At 43.9% G+C, this 17210-nt stretch overlaps 1 protein-coding gene across 1 annotated transcript in view; it reads left to right on the top strand.

The window, feature by feature from the left end:
- The window catches only part of LOC128709654 (uncharacterized), a 42035-nt gene that overhangs the window by 8924 nt on the left and 15901 nt on the right, over nucleotides 1-17210 (top strand). Inside the window, exons 2-5 of the mRNA XM_053804660.1 lie at nucleotides 2499-2534; nucleotides 9878-9977; nucleotides 12513-12829; nucleotides 14067-14745. Coding sequence (XP_053660635.1) covers nucleotides 2499-2534; nucleotides 9878-9977; nucleotides 12513-12829; nucleotides 14067-14745 — 1132 coding nt within the window. The remainder of the gene's footprint in view (nucleotides 1-2498; nucleotides 2535-9877; nucleotides 9978-12512; nucleotides 12830-14066; nucleotides 14746-17210) is intronic.

The following is a 17210-nucleotide window of genomic DNA, read 5'->3' as shown; positions in this document are numbered from 1 at the left end:
CGTGCAGGAACTCAAAGCCGTGAACATGCCAACCATTCGGTTCTGATTCGTTGTTGTAGTGCTGTTATCTTGGTGCATAACATATCTAGGCGCGTGCGAACGTCGACGAGCTTTACCTAATCACCAACCAAATACATTGTGGTCGTTTCGATGGTGCAAATAGCTACAGCTCGTTGGAATCACAGCCAACAATGCTAATGGTAGCGAGGAGAAAAAGAAAAAAAAAACCACCCACACACACACATATATTCTCACGCGACGCGGATCATTCATAGAGCAACGGTAACCGCCGTCCATCGTGCGCGGAATAGCAACGAAATAGGCAAAGGATCTGCCCCGATTCTGCGGGGCCATCAGCGGCTTTAGATCGAAACACGTGGACGCGGACGTGCGAGTGTGGTTGCGGCAGTTGCTTCTTCTTCTTGCTCTTCTTCTTCTTCTGCTCTGTTTCTTGCGTCTGTAATTTGTGTCGCTCTACTTCTGCATGTCCCACGTCATGGAGGTCAGAAGGAAAATCAAATTTCTCATACCCTCGACCATACGCGAGGTGAAGGTATGAATGAACTAATATTTACTTCCATTGCCCCCAATTTCGTTCCACAACACATGCTCACAAACCCCCGAAATACCATCTGTCCGCTGCAAAGCAAAAAATACCCCCCGATGCTGCTTCAGTCTCTTGTGTTCCTTCGTTGTTTACCTTTATGAACAAAAATCTATAAAAAAAACTTTTTCCTTAACTTTAATTTAATTAATTAAACTCCCAAAAAAGCACCAATAATGTCGATTCCAAAACGTGTATGTGTTGCATTCGATGGTTCCAAAGTTGTTCGTTTTATCTCCCCTTATGTCTGTGTTCTCGTTGTGTTCTCAATGTATTCTTCAGATTTGTTTTCCATCTCCATACGCTTCTACCATTTCCCAATATAAATCAATTTATTGTCTTTAAATTCATCTTGTTTATGTGTGTTTACATTTTAAATGTTCAATGTTCCACTTTCAAGCTCTTAATACTTACAACTATGGAGGGAATTATGACATCTTCACGGAAGACACTCTTTTGTCTGGCAAAGTGGTTAACCACGACCGATTCATAGCCTACTACCAGTACTTCGTAGGCTTTGTAAATCATAACGATACTCTCGAAAGGAAATGAGTGATGATTTATGGAAACAGTTTGTCGCATCGGGCGCCGACCAAAACAAAATGAATCGATTTCTTATCGGAAATTGGTTACATCTGTCATTTCTCAGCATTTTTTTTTTCTTGTCATGTCTATTTGAACCCGTACACTCGTGTGTCAAATGAGGATACAAACGAACACACACACACACATACGCAGAGCCAAACGGAAATGAGCATTTATGCTTGTCACATACAAAAAGATTTGTTTTGTTTGCTTCATAAATAGCGACGAAAATAAGGGCTAAAAAATAAAGACACGAAAGTAGCAGCATATTTCCTCTTCCCATTAAAACTCGGTTTGCGGGAAAACAACTTCCCTGACGTGGGAGGGGGGGGGGGGGAGGGCTCAATTTCTCACGCGTGCACCATGCGGGTGGCTTTTGAGTGAAAGCTTCCGGCAGCTGAAAGCCTCGGCTGCTTGTCATTTCGATTGCGCAACATACGCATACGTTCAGAACGTCGATCGCCCCCCGAATCCATCTCTCTCCCCCGTTATCAACCGGTACCGGTATATCGCTTATCAGTGGAAAACCAGTAAAAAACTTTGGAAAATGTTCTAAGTTAGAATAAATACAAGAGAAGCCACACATCACATCCGGCGCGCTCCTTCGTGGCTGTGTCGCAAGGACAAAGGAGGGAAAAAGTTTACAGCACAAATACTGAGCCCGTACTGACTTCATTTTACGTGTAAGATCGTGCGTTTGCGCTCAGCCGAAATGCCCTACACCGCCACGTGTTCGTTGTGTCCGTGAGACGCTGATTTATGTTTTTCTGTCCGGTATGGTGATTCATTTCCTTAAAATATACCGTTTTGTTGTTTATGTGTTGTAGCGTCGATAGCAGGGATGCAAAGGGATAACAATTCTCGGAAGGTTTTCGGAAACTAGCGGTCCCTTCCGTTTTTGCCAAGGGACAATCGAGCTTGTTTGGCAATTGTTTGTTGTTTTCTTCCGGGCGGGATTTAAATCTTTGCGCATGAAATTATCCTTCGTGCCAGTATAGTATTTGTGCGTATCGTTTCCGTCTACAGATGTGATTTGTGAAGCAATTTTGTACCAATTTCGATTCACATAGAATTTGTTTCATACACTCATCACAAACACGGACAAAACATTTCGCTGTGCTGTTTATACACTTGTGAAGTTCTAAAGCAGAACAAATAAATGTGATGTTTTCCCCCGATGTGACCACACCATTTCACACCAACTTAATTCGTACCGCTAATCGTATTTTAAAACCATTCCTAATGCGAAACATATTTTACGATCCTATGCAAAAATATTCTGATTGAAACACTGATTAAAACCGGTCAGGAACTGGAGCACTTGTTGGGAGACTCTGAGTCGCAGGTACGTATTTTTTTGTTTCGTTTGATTTTCTATTACTACGACGCTTCTACTCCTAGTTCGGACACTCCACCCGGTTTGGCTGCCGTATTTTTTGACCCGTTTGTTTTGTGAAGTTTAGAAAAGAACCCACGTGTGATATTAGTTAGAAGGTGTGCGTGTGTGAGTGACTTTAGTGTAGGGATGACTCTACAGATGGCAGATTAACTACTCGCTTGTGTTTGATTTATGTGCCCATTTGTGCTTTCCGAACGACACCCAAGCTACGCTTTACGGTAGAAAATTAATAACGTGCAAACTTTAGGTTACAGAGAGTTATAATAAAAGTAAAAAAGAAAGCTTATCATTAGGACCCTAATATACGTCACACAATTATAGTTCAATTTTCACACTTATACCCTTGAGCCGTTCAGTCTGTGTCGCTCTTGTAGGCATATGAACACGCTACATTTAAGTTTTGTACTTCCTAATACCATAACCAAACACTATGCATAAGCCCTCAAATTATCAACGCATCGTGAGATTAATTAACTATCGAAATTCAGTACTCAATAAGGCGAATTGTTTGCATCTGCCTTGGCCCACATGTTTCGAGGTAACCGCGTAAAACGTTCTTGAGCTCAAAATAGTATAACGTTAGCGTGCAATTAAGAAGGTAATGAAATGTTAACAAAGTTCGCCCGGTTTGTCGGTGCTGGTGATGCGAATCAGCTTCATCTGCTTTTCGCTAATTATATTAAAACATTTCGTTGGCTTGATGGCTCGGGCAAGCGAATGAAGGATGCTACCCGAACGAACGCACCGTTACATTACCTTAATTTGACCAAACATTCTCGTAAGGTTTGCGAAACTTACATCGTCCTGCCAGAGTGGTTGACTGACAATGGGTCGCCGTATGATCATGCTTAGCTCCTGCTACCATGCTCCGGCAATACACGTCCCATCCGGAGGAAAAAAAAACAAATGAGGCTGTTATTTTTGTTCAAAACATCCATCCAGCACACAGTGCTGCAGAAACACAACCACCCGGTCAGCCGACAATGTATCGGGGACTGATGGGAACGACCACTGATGAATGGGCCGGTCAACATGCCTGACGTTGTGGACGGTGAAATTTGCAAACATTTTTAGCAACTTTCAAATTTTCCAACACGACCCACACGGCTACACTTTTGCACACACAGTGCAACCGCATCGCCTTTAGTGTCGGGGGACTATATGCCATACCTGACGACCGCCAGCCAATACATGGTACAACAGCGCTGCGGTGTAAGTGCTGCGAATAGATAACTTCTGAATAATCCAACGGATGGTTCGTTGGGCTGGAGCGGGCTTTTTTCATCCTATCTGCGAAATACGATTAGAGCGGTGTGAACCAAACTGAACTCCCCCGGATGAACTGTTCATTTCAGCACAAGGTTTGTGTATGACATCCCTGTCAGCCTTCAGACACGTATTGTCCTTCCAAAAACTGACATAGGTTAACTGTGTGGTCATCATTTCTAGCAGATTGTTATTCAAAACAGCAATAATTAAAAGTTGACAAATTAATTTATAAATCTTTATACCGAATATTGAGGGTAAATGACGAAAAAAAAAAACATTAAAGTTAAACATTTCGAAGAATAATTCTACGCTTCGGATTTCTATAAATTCTTAAAGAAAACATAAAGCAATAAGTGCACAATGGTTCCATAACATTTACCATCTCTTTAAAAACACGCCACCAACATAAGATGATTATATTCTCGTTCGTATTAGATTATATTGATGGTACTTCATCCTTTTTTGCGAATGGCAAATTAAATCAAGTTTTCTGTAAATAAACGGAAAATGGCTTCACAGAATTTTATTTCCGTTTCATTCCGCGAAGACCAAAGATGAAAGGATTATATTAAAGAAATGTATTGATTTGAAAGCCCTTCTCCATACAAAGCAGAATGAATAACGTCTTTTTAATGTGAATGAACTTTTAGATTCATTAGTGGTGAATAGTGGCAATTATTACCATTGTTCAATCCTATGAAATTTAGACAACTTAACAAAACTTGTTATAATGCCTTCGACAAGGCATTGTCTTTGTTGCTAGCTAAAGCAAGCCATAAATTTAAGCCATTTTGCTAACAACATAATCAATTCATTCCAATAATCGGAACAGTACAACATGCCAACACAGGACCGCATGCCAAAAGTTCGCCACCAGGCGTCTCCATTCGTGGATCGTAATAAAGAAGCTCGTCTGTATTTCCAACCGTTTTTCCTCTGCAATTTGTAACGTTTAGCCCAGGATCAAATTGGTGTCGAATTTTTGGCTATTTCTCCCACCCACACTGCACTGGAACCAGAACCAATGAAATCGATTTAACGGTCATTTGATATGTTTTACGAGCGTAATACTTGTGCGTGTAAAGGCGAAGGCGCGTTTACTTTTGCGTGGATTGTTGTTTCCTTATCACACATTCAAGCTTAACGAACGCTAGCGTATTGAGAGTGTGAATGTTTATGTGTGCGTGTGTGTGTGAGTTTGATTTGATATCAAATAACGTGTTTCAGCGGTCCTTGATTTGCAAACAAAATTATTTTGCTGCGCTGTTGCGCACCAGTTGCTTTGGTTGTGTCACGTATTGGAAGAAGCGATTAATGTGCATCATGGCAGCTTTACGATTAACATGCTCCCTTGGGCATGTTTGCTTGACTTGCTACGCTAAGCTATATCTTCCAGTAGAGCTGTCAGTTGCTTCAAGATGTCTCTCACTTGTATTTGAGCACAAATAATACGGTTCAGTTATTTTGTGCCACGTTGGAGTTACAATGTAAGCAAAATTACCCAAGGGTGATGCACAACATCACGATTCACGGTTTACTGCATTAGTTGCTTCCAGTTCCTTTCGTGGTCTTGTCAAAGTCTCAAGTAGCACCTATGGGTTTGTAACGAAATTTACAATATATGGTTTCGTATGTGATACAAAAATGCATCGATTTTTTGCACGGCAATTAGTTATTTGAATATCAAAAAAATTACGTTTTTATTTTATTTGTGCAGCAATAAATATATAAAGATATCTCTTTTAACTTCCCTTTCAACGACTACACCTCATACCGCGAAGAGTTTGCAGGAACAAACTAATTTTTCTTGCGAGTGGTCTTATTGTCTTACATCGATTCACCTTACAACGAACGGGCGGAGTAACATTACCCAACACGACCCAACAAAACCAAAAAGACCAAAAAAAAAACTAGCAAACGAATCCGATCTGATCTTGTTCCCATATAGCATGAGCAAATGTTTGTAGAAATGGAATAAATTTGTTTTTTTCCCGTTCTACCACTTCCCGCTGAGCTTGTTTTACGTTGCTCTATCGATTGTGGCGGTGAAAAAGGTACTCACAGACACACAGACGATAGGGATGTAAGTCGAAGCGCAGGCTTTAATATGAATGATAGATGCGATGGGTCCTTTATCGTAGAAAAACCCGCCGGGCATTAATTTATATTTAAATCCATTCTACTGCTTTAAGCTTTAGTACCCACTTTCAAGTACTTGTTGATGAATGAGTCACATTTTGACGATCTAATGAAGAGCTTCAAGAGCTCATCGTATCGTTGCGCGTCAGTTTTGGCACGTTAATTATGCAACGAATTTTTTAAAGCTTGCCTCAAAGTTCGCCATGATACACGTTGGACCACGTGTAGCAACAGCATGCAATAGTTATATCGACCGGGTTCGTGCTCGTTAGTGCGAGTTGTCTCATATCTCCCACATCCATTATGAACTTCCGCCGTGCAGTGTATGCTTTTCAACGACTTCATAAATCATGCCAATAATGATTACGGCACTACCCGTTTCCGACGGCAACGTCTAGTTGCTATCGTTATAACCGAGGATGAGAGCTTGCGCTTTTGCCTCCTTGTTTTCGTCAGCACCTCGCGAATGCAATTGGTGTTATTCAAATTTCCATTTGCTCCACCAGAACCACCGTGCCGCCGTATGCAAACGAGCTGAAGTAACCGAACGCGACTTGCAAATTACCTCCTATTTTAACGGAAGTTATGTTCTTATATTGAGCTGAAAAGGCATTCAAAACGGTTCTAAATAAGTAACCATAGAGGAAATTTGTAAAACTTAAAAAAATAGACATTATTTAAAATTGCTTGTCTATTACAATGACGAATTGAATAACTCACCGTGATTCTAAAACATGAAATAAAGGGGTAATTTATGCAGCTCAAACATGACGTATAGCTTGACAAATCAACAACTGCACACTCTTCCATGCCTTGCTAATAGATAAAAATAGATCATCAAAACATAATCCGCAGCATCCAGTGTCCCCGGTCACTCCCCAGCCCGGTTCGGATCGGATGTATGCCACGTGATAATGCGGCGAGATGACTGAAGCGTTGGTTAGGTAAACAAAATCCAATCCGTTTGCGTTTGGACACACGGGTCCTGCATAATGCAAAGGTCACAAAAAGTCAAAACGGAGAATGAACGCACAAAGCAGCAACCCTCCAATACACTGTCATAACTTTTTTATGGGAACACACATGACAACGCATACGACAGGTCATCTCTCTTATTGCCAATCTGTTACCAGGACCAACAAAAAAAAAAAAACAAGGGAGGAAAGGTAAACCCAATCCAACCAGACCCATTTCAGTCACTGTACGCTCAAGGCCTTTTTCCCTTCTTGTGGTAAAAAAGGGAACAAACACACACACATACACACACAACTCTACCAAATCATCGCCGAGAATTATGATTCGGATGCCCCGTGCTAGACAAACTTGTGTGACACGGCATGTTACTAGCGCTGAGCACGTCTCCCACTGGACAGGATGACCAGTCGTAACCCGTCCGGGTGTGCGTTTTTGTGCCGTATTTCTTTTCTGAGTTCGTAGAAAAATGAAATGAAATGATAATGGGCCGAAGGGGAAAACGACAAATCCTAACGATCCACTTGTGGACCAGTGGATGTCGCCCTGGGACGACGGATGTTGACAAACTTGTTGTCCAAAGTGCGAATCGCATCCGTTCGCTAACGGGAAGGGTACGGGTCGGTGTGTCCAGCGGCTGTGCCCCGAATTCGTTCCGACAGTTTTGGTAAGTGGATTACACTCCCACTGCACCGACAAGTGAACAATCAGCAGACGTCCACATGTCACAGATCAATGTCGAAACGTATTGCTATCGGTGTAGTGTTTCGATCGATGGTGTAGTTACGGTGCGTTGAGATTCTGCTTTGAAAAAGTGTTCCCGCCTTTTTTTTCTAAAGGATTTTTTAGCGAATTGGTTGAGTAGCTACTAAATTAAGCTCGTTGAATCGTTGAATCGTTGAAAACGAACTTCCATTACACGCAACGCAACTTCAACGCAACACCTTCAAGCAGGCCTTGACATCGATGCAGCATGAAAGCTACAACAACATTTCCACCAGTAAGAAGCACCAGCACGATGCTCAGCTCAACCGACGACCTTAGCAATCGCATTTACATAACCAATAAATAACAATTTGTTGAAATCGTTCCTTGAATGTGCCACCGGTGCTACTGTTGCTCATGCCGGAAATAGTCTTTGAATTGTGTGTATATATTTCTAGTTGCACGCTTCACGCTTCTAAGTTTCACGCTTTATCCTGCACCCAGTGCGTCCTCCATTACGTACCGGCTGGCACGAAATTGGATCCATCCGATGTCTCTTTCTGATTGCGTTCGGTACTACCGCTTCGCTTGTGCCAGCACGTCATTATTTCACGAGAGAAAATTACTTTATTAGTCGCTTTAGATTTATCAAACAAAATGCAATACCACTGTACCGAACTACCGGCACCAGTCCGGGTGCAATGTAAAGCAATGAAGCGCAAAGTGTGGTGAAAAATGCATGAAGCATAAATTATTCCCCATAGAAATCACGTTAATGATGCATCCACTGGTACTGCCGGACGGCACAACAAAGCACCTGATGCACGGGGGAGTTGGCCATCCTTCTGTGAAGTACAATTTTTTTCTGATGTGCTACAAGATTTGCCAGTTCTCAGAGAGTGATTCATATAAGGTATTTTGATCGTCCACTTGCGGTGGACTGAAACATCAATAGCAGCTGGGGAACACATTGGAATATATCATCAATTGGAAGTGTTTCTCCTCCTTTGGCACACACACTGGAAGGGAGTTATTTAATGTGCAGAATATTTTATAACTTTAACTGAAACTGTCGTGGTTTTGCAACTTTAGTTAGCCGTTGCGAAATTGCGTGTTGCGCATCATCTACGTGCAACGTTGTGTTGCACACACTCACAGAGTATAATTACAAAGTTTGGCCTCGTGCCGAAGGAAACGAATTCTTCGAAGGAATGAGTAGAATAACGAATTCACAGCTAGAAGCACCCGGCTGATATGGCTGAGAGGCAAAAGTGCTTAGCAAACACTGCGAAACAACTCCTAAACTCCTGCACCGAGCTGAGCAAGATCAAACGTCTGGAGTGGGTTGAAGTACGGCTGAACTGCTCGCCCAAGATTGTTCCAATTTAAAATTGAAAACTTTCCCTCCGGAAAGCTTAACACATAATCCTAACTTTTTCTACCGCCTTTTTCGGATCCCTCTCATTGGCAACTTTGGAAGATGTTGTTTCTGCACCGAGCTGAGGTGGATTATTAGGATTGTAACAGGTTCATACATTTATGCCCTAAAAATCACATTCTCCAATTTCCACAAATTGAATTCTTTCCACCAAAAACTCGCATCGCCTCGTGTGATTGTAAGACTCTTCTTAGCAATATTGTTACATTATCCCATCATTCAATACGCGGTGAATAGGATCTTTTGCCGCTTCCCGACGCATGTGCCGTTTTCATTGTGTGTTTCGCTTTGGATAAGGTATTGGGAAGTTTTTTATTATTATTTTTAAGTCCACACGGCTACTGAAATGGGTTATCAAAAGCACGAAAAAGCTTACAACATTACAATGGGGAAGGCTCTAAGGGCGTTGGGGAAGGGGGCTTTTTTTTGGCACAAATTCAATCGATGCCTCCACATTTTCTATCATCAATCTGAATCCAGAAGCCCTTTCATAATTTTGCTGCCATGGTTACAATCAATCTGTGTTCGTTACCTTCACACCGCACCCTCTCGTTGGAAATGGTATGGAAATAGACCTACAGCAAACAAAGACGGGGGGGAAAAAACATTTCTGCGCTCACAAAAGTGTATTATGAATTATTTACAGCCCGTCCATTCTACATTTTATGTTGCATTTCGCTCTCACACTCTTCTGGTTTTGTTCGGTTTTCAGCAACACATTCATGCCCATAGCATTCATCTTTTTTCTTTCTTTCTATTTTTCCAGCAGGATAAATGTTGACATTCAGGTGTTGTTTGTTGGTAACCGTCTGGTGTTAGGCTCGACGGTCAGCTTGAACGGGATTCCTTGGGCAAACGGTACGACGGTACGTTAGCCCGGCGTGCTTAGCAGCAGCCGGGCCAAAGCAAAAGCAAGCTTGACCAATTTCCTGCTACTTTACTGCTGTGTTTTACCTGTTTTGTTTTTTTCATTTGCCTGCGATTGATCAATTTGTTCGCGAAGCGTTTGGCTGTTATTGTGTTCTGTCAAAGACTCTCTACCACCTTCTGCTGCCGGTGCCCATTTCTGTGGCCATTTCTTGCTGCGCTTTGCTACTTTCGCTAGTGCCGAATGTGTACTTCTGTCAGCAAGTAACTGCAAAACTTCATATGGAATGAAAAAGGTGCTTCTTTACTAATGTTCTACGCTGTTCATAATAGCCAACGACCAACTGTTTCTCTCGTTTGCTCCCGCTTGCCGTTCGTTCTGTTCGCAAAACAATGTGTTCCATTTGCAACGCCACTTTTGTTTACTTCGCAAGTATTCATTTTGTGCATCATTCTCTATATTGTTTGGTTTTATACAACGCTTATTCTCATCCTGGCAAAACATTCCATTTCTCGTTTTCCTGTCTGCAGTGACAACGGACAGGAACATATTTTTGCACCTTTGTGGCATGCATACTTTCTTTAATTACTTCAATTTTTTCAACCAATTTTACATTATGTATAATATGTTATAAAACATCGGAAGTTAATAAAACCATTTTGTACATCTTTTTGTATCATACAACGTTTTTAGTAGTCTGAATCGTAACGTGGTCTTACCGCACGGCCTGTGTACATTAACAACTCCATATTTTTAACTCAAACCCGTTAGCGATCTTTGCCAAAACTAGTTCACTTCTGTTGGCAAGTAACATTAAAACGTCCGATCTATCAACTCAAAACTTTTCCTTCACGAGCCGAGTTTAGGCCAAGCACGTCGGGAGCATATGACGAATCTTCAGCTGCGTGTCAAATGTTCGCTGCCTTGTTGGGCAGATATTTGATTTCGCATCCATCAAACCGTCGCTGGATCGGGATCGGTTCGGCTTTCAGCATCCTGCCACCAGAAACAAACAAAAAAACACTAGCATCCCAATCCTATCCTCGGGGAACCATTTGCAAAGCGCTCCCACAAAAAGGTTGTTTGGTGGTGTGCCTTCCGGGTATCGAGGAGCCGTCACTGTACAACCGAACCGTTTTGCTGGATGCGATGAACCGCAACGAAATCGCCCGTTGAATCGATACTCCCATCCACGCGCGGTGTTGCCACAGCGAGGAATTTAATCCCGTCAGGGGTAAGCTCTTTTCTTCTGGACGGTCGAAAGGATTCGTACCCACATCCACATCCATCTGTCTGTCCCGAACCTCAATCCCATCCCACCGCTGCTCCAATCCCCATGCCGTGATCGATCGGTTTGGCTCGAGTGGCATTTGAAGATTCGAAAATAATAGAATCAATCGAATCGTCTCCTGAGCTTACTGCCGCCCCGATATGTCGGGGAGCAGTACTGGATGTGATGAGTAGTATGGGATTGAGGGACACACGAAAAAATATCCACCGAGTCCATCACATGGACGTGCATGGAATGGTTTGGCATTCTTTCACCTCCAGGGACAATACAGCTAACGAGAAACAAAAAATAATAATCTCGTCTAATAAAAATCGCTGTATGATTGCATCGTTGGGCTCGATAAGCGAAAATTCTTCCGAATGTCCCAGCAAAATGCTGCGGAACGTAATTATACGAAATACCTCGCTTAGGTCCGAATGCTTTGGTTTTTGTCTGCAGAATTCCGCTAAATTTTTTATCAAAAACTCGTTTCGACCAGTATTTTACTGTTCTAAAAAGTTTACACTCTCTTCTATAAATTAATTCCGTCCTATTATGTTGCACAACCAAAATATTTTTATATCGCACCATTTGAAGAAAATTTACCTATTTTTCATGCTTTGCACTTCACAAAATACAGCAAATTTAACCACTGCTAATGTTTTTTTAAACAAAACTTTGACAATAAAAAACCCAGTTGCGTTGTAGATAAATTCCTTTTTGTTTGGCCCCATAGACACGTACACAGTTTTTGCCCACGGTAGGGCAGCGACATTTTATGCTCTCACCACATAGTAGTGTAACTAACTCACTAACGAACAGATTGCTTCGATTTCATTTGCATCGTTTTCGTTTCCCCATACATGCGTTCCTAGTCTCTTCCACCAAGCAACTTGTACGCAACTGCACTAGCTGGAGCGCTTGGGACACCATGCGCCTCCATTCACCAGTATCCGCTTAGCAACGCTTGTATTTCGCTCCAGTGTGCAACTGCACTGCCTGTAAACAATGATAAATCCATGCAGAAAAAGAAATGCGTTAAACAACAAACCCTCTTAAACCACAACAGACGGTAGTTTGTAGCTAGTTTTTGGCCGACCGACCGGTTCGCACACGCGGTTGCACCATAAAAACCGGTGCCGGTAAAGTATTAACATACGAGACAACACTAACATGTGGTCTTTTGTTTTGCTTTTTTTTTCACCCGCCACAACCCGACGTACGTGCGATTTTTGCTGCCCGGATCGCTTCCGATCGCACCAGATGGACCCGACGAATCCGAGTGCAGCAGCAACAGCATCCGGAGGGGCTATACTACCAACATGTTCGACCATATCGTCCGCCAGTTCACAGATGCACCACCCAAATCCTGCGTTCGGTGCGATCGGTGGGGTCGCATCCGGTCACGGGGCCACCGGAAGTGGATCCGGCGGCGGCGGAGACCACGCGTCGAGCCTGCTCAGTCCGACCCTGCTGTCACCGGGGACGAACACCGGCACGGCTTCGATTGCGACCTCGCGTGACGAGGAGGACGACTCCAGCAATCAGGCGTCGTCTGGCAGCAAGGGTTCCGGCCAGCGGTAAGTGCTACTACGAGAACGATCGGGAACACTCACCGGATGCAAACCGTTCGGAACCGTTTCTTCATTCCAACCCCTTTGTGACATTCCCGTTCCCGTGCTCGAGTCGTCCATTGTGTGGCATTCCGTGGTGTCATGCGTCGATAACGCACTTCGGAGGCGTCCGCGCAATTGGGCGGAAATTGTCCAATTAAAACCCACACCCCGTACCTACCAAAGCAAAGCGTTCGTGTGCGTGTTGGGTTCGCTAAGCTGTACACAACTCTATGTATATACTACTCCCGTGAGCAGTGCGTGCACACGTTCGTTGATGTGTTTAGTCTTGGTGAATTGATTACCTTCCCCTAATTCATTGTTCGCCGTCGTTCTTTTCTCCCGCGTACGAAACGTTCTCAGTTGGCTGGGCTCGGTTAAACAAATTATGGTTGCTAATTTAGTCGTCATTGGCAAAGACTCGCCCCACCACGGTGGCACCTTGCAGACCAAACCCCTTTTCACACATTACAACACACCGTACAGAGGACACTTCCTTACGTTCCGAACTCCAAAATCCTCGCGTGTGTAACACGAACATCTTGTTAAGCTCACCAAACTCCTCACGAGATCCGGCGAGCGCTCCATTAACGTCACGGCGACGAACCGAATCGAAATTTGACAATACTACTGCGGGCAGGGCAGTGAGATGTACAGTTCCGTCGGCAAACAAAACAGCCCATCCATTACGCGTACTGTAGCTGCTGTGCGGATCCGGTTCTAATTAATTGGTGCTTGGGCTGATGATGAATCAGCGTTCGAATCTATTTTCTTCCACGGAGCTACAAAACACGTCCACGTCGCTGTCAGGAGAGGAGATTAATTCCCTGGCACTCTTCGGAGCTCTTCGGGTCGCGTTGCGTCCATTCTGTTGCCCATGGCACCAGGAACTACGGCTTCGATGACGACAACATCACCAGGGCCGGCTATTGTTACGGAATATTTGTAGTCCTTTCACTCCATCGCCTACTTCCTACCAGGTTCTCGTGTTCTTAACTGTCCATCTCTCTCACTCTCTCTTTCACACACTCTGTGTTCTACCTCTACCTTTGCGTTGTACAAATGTTTTCCTCTGTTTTCTCTGGTCATTGCCGAAGTACTCTTTTGTAAATAGTCCACCTTCTTTTCGCCCCCGTGTTTTTTTTATACATCTCTTCTCAAACTCTGAATTGTGCCGATATCGAAACAATACAAAACGCACTAGTTTCAGTCGTGGTTCGTCCCGCACACCACCGAAGGTGCGCACCTCGCTGGTGTCACGTACGAACAGTGCGGACGGATGCCATCCGGGTGGTTACCAGTCCACCCAGCAATGCACCACCAGCAGTCGAGCTGGGCTCGTCCGGCGCACGACCGTGCCGGGCCACTATCAATCAATTGACCGTAGCCACAGCTTCAACGACCATGATCACGATGCGATGTCCCGATGGTATCAGTACCATCAGCAGCGACACCCGCTGTCCCGCACCGGCAGCCGCACCGGCAGCCGCACCGGCAGTGCCCCGCGTGCCGGCCATCGCCGACGGTACTCGCTGCGGGACGACGACAGCATGCCGACCGGCCTGAATCGCATGGTCTCGTTCGAAAGCGTTGGTGGGCAGAGTTCCTGCAGCGGGTTGCTCACGCGCCACCGTGTCAGCCATCCGTCCGTGGCGTCTTCATCGTTCGATCAGTTCGAGCCGGTGATTGGTGCGCTCGGGAGTCGCCAACCATCGTACCAATCGCACCAGCAGGATGAGCAGCCGTCCTCGCAGCACCAGCAGCAACAACAGCAGCTCAGCAAATCCATCTCCAATGGCACGACACGGGGCGCACAGAGCTGGAAGAATCTACGCGCCGTCATGGCGTACTACTGTTCGCTGCGGAAAATTAAGAGGAACGGTGCCAATGCTTAACCTTCTTTCATAGTAAACGTTGTTTTTTTTCTTTCTTTCTTGGTTTCACTCACTCCGACTCTTTGGTTATGCCCGTATATATCTTTAACAAGTTTTCTAAGCCATTTCCATTACTTACTTACCGACGTCCGTACTGTTATAGCTTTCATTATCAATATGTACCGTGTCAAATCTTGAAGTTAACTATCGTTATTCAATAATTCACAAAATGTTCCATGTGCCATTTTTCTGCGATATAATTGTTAATGATCTTTAAATAGTTTTCTCTTTTGAGAAATTTTAAATTAAAATGTTTTTTTTTCTGTCACTTTTTGGGAAAACTGTTGTTATTATTATTATTATTTTCTAAATTTTACCGTAAAAAAATTTACGAAACTAATTGCAATATTTTTTTTTTTTGTACTCTCTCTACTCTCGTCCTTATTAGTATCTTTTTTTTCACCTCAATAATATACCAATTCAAGAATTAAATTAACGACTTTTCGTCCATTCCTTTCATGTTGGAAAGGAAAGTAATAAAATGTGTAACCAACAATATTTTTCAGTTCTCCAATACTAAATGTTATCTAAACTAAGTATTAATTATATTTCTTGAATCAATTTTTCAAACCATTGTTCGTTTTAAAGCCCTTCTTTCTACATCATAATTTTACTTATCAAATCGGTACTGTTGGCCACTATCCTATAAGTCCCTACGAAGTCACTCTAGTAACGTGCCGTAGCGTATCGCAAGTGATGGTGAGATTGACGGAAGTTTAGCAACTACTCCGTCAGCATTGGAACCTCTAGCCGAACTAGAAGCGTAGCTCGCAGTAGCGCCACCGATAGTCTACTAGTCGCCCAGCTCGTACCAACCGACCTTTTCATGCCCGAAGTAGTTTATTCCACGCACGACACCGTTGCACTAGCACCTGGGTCATGTGTGTGTCTGTGTGTCCCCGTCTGTGTGTGATTGTGTGTGTTTGTATGTGTTTTTTTTCTGTATGTGAGCTCGTAAGCAAGCGTGTGACAATTGATTTGCTACAAAACCTAATTTTGGGGCACACCGTCTCGCTAGAACAGCCCACGGTGGTGGTAAAGGATTTTAAAAAGAACCCAAAGTACCGCATCACCGTGCATGTATGTCCTTTTTAGTTGTGTGCAAGATAATTACTGAGGGAATGCCGGATATGTAAAACGGGTCCGAATGCAAAGCCGTGCCAAACGGTCTCTCCGGTATTCGATTTTTAAAAGAACACAGTATGACCTACTGACGCAGTAGGCGGGCGGCCGCAAGGAAAACAAACATACCCAAACACTGGCACACTTGCCCGGGCACATGTAACACAATCCTGCCACAGTGACTCAACGCTCCACGACCGTTGTGGTCGCTAAGGGATTACGCAAGTGGGAGACGTCTCGCTCCCGGGACGCATTCTACCGCAGTCAGTAAGCGCTAATAAGCTTAGCCAGTGGTAACTCAAACTTATGATCCTGTTAACGGTGGTAGTCGGGTATGAGAATGAACCGAAATTGTACACTAGAGACACACATTTACACAAACACACACACACGAACATTAGAGCCTCGGGCGGACATTAGACAAAAGATTCTATCCACTATCCCCTACCACGCGGTCAAATGGCCCGTTTGGGAGGACTGTGGTCTGTCTCGCTGAGGTTTTTCTTTTCCCTAGCTCCGGGTCAAAGGTCGTTACGAGCAGGCTGGTATCATACAGGCAGGCTATCGGTTGCACTTGCACAGTTGCGTCACAGCAAAGAAGAAACAAGGCGACGAGGTGAGTGCGGCTCACGTTAATTAAAACATACCACCACGACTCGGTCGTACACTTTGTCGCTCGAAATTTGGCAAAAAAAACGCCTACTGTTTTCCGATACTCCCCCCCATCCGTCTCACCATTGCTACTGCGATCGTTGCCGTCATGTGCGTCATGAAAAATTTATCTCGTCCTTCAATAATGAAAAGATGTTTCCACGATCTAATGCAAAACGGGTGAGCGGGCAGTTTGAAGGAAGTATCCCAAAAACCGTACATGAAAGTAACATGGTGATAATAGATGTCACCCATTTAGTGTTGGCGCGCAACCAAGTGGTCACAGGAGATGAAAAAAATCTGCGAAAATCTCCGCGCTCGATCCGCATACAATGGCGTCTGATCATTGCAGGCAGCTGATTGGAAAAGTTTTCCAATTTGTCTTCGGGAAAACCAACCAAACGGTGGAAGGTTGGTGGCCTTTCTGCAAAACCATGGCGGCATGCAAAATGGCACCACGCGACGAAGCAAATGGGAAGCAATTAAATTTCAATATTGCCACCGTTCGGTGTGTGTGTGTGTGTGTGGTGCGATTTGGTGTTTAAAATCTGCCCGGAGGACGTTTGAAAACCAGCTTGACTTCCAGCGCACATTAGCCGTTCGTGACAGTTTACACTCCGTGGGAAATTTGATCGAAGATA

This window comes from Anopheles marshallii, chromosome 2 (genome assembly GCF_943734725.1).
Source record: "Anopheles marshallii chromosome 2, idAnoMarsDA_429_01, whole genome shotgun sequence".
In the NCBI taxonomy this organism is placed as follows: Eukaryota; Metazoa; Arthropoda; class Insecta; order Diptera; family Culicidae; genus Anopheles; species Anopheles marshallii.
The sequence above is the reverse complement of the archived record's forward strand: the minus strand, read 5'-3'. Positions and strand labels throughout refer to the sequence as shown.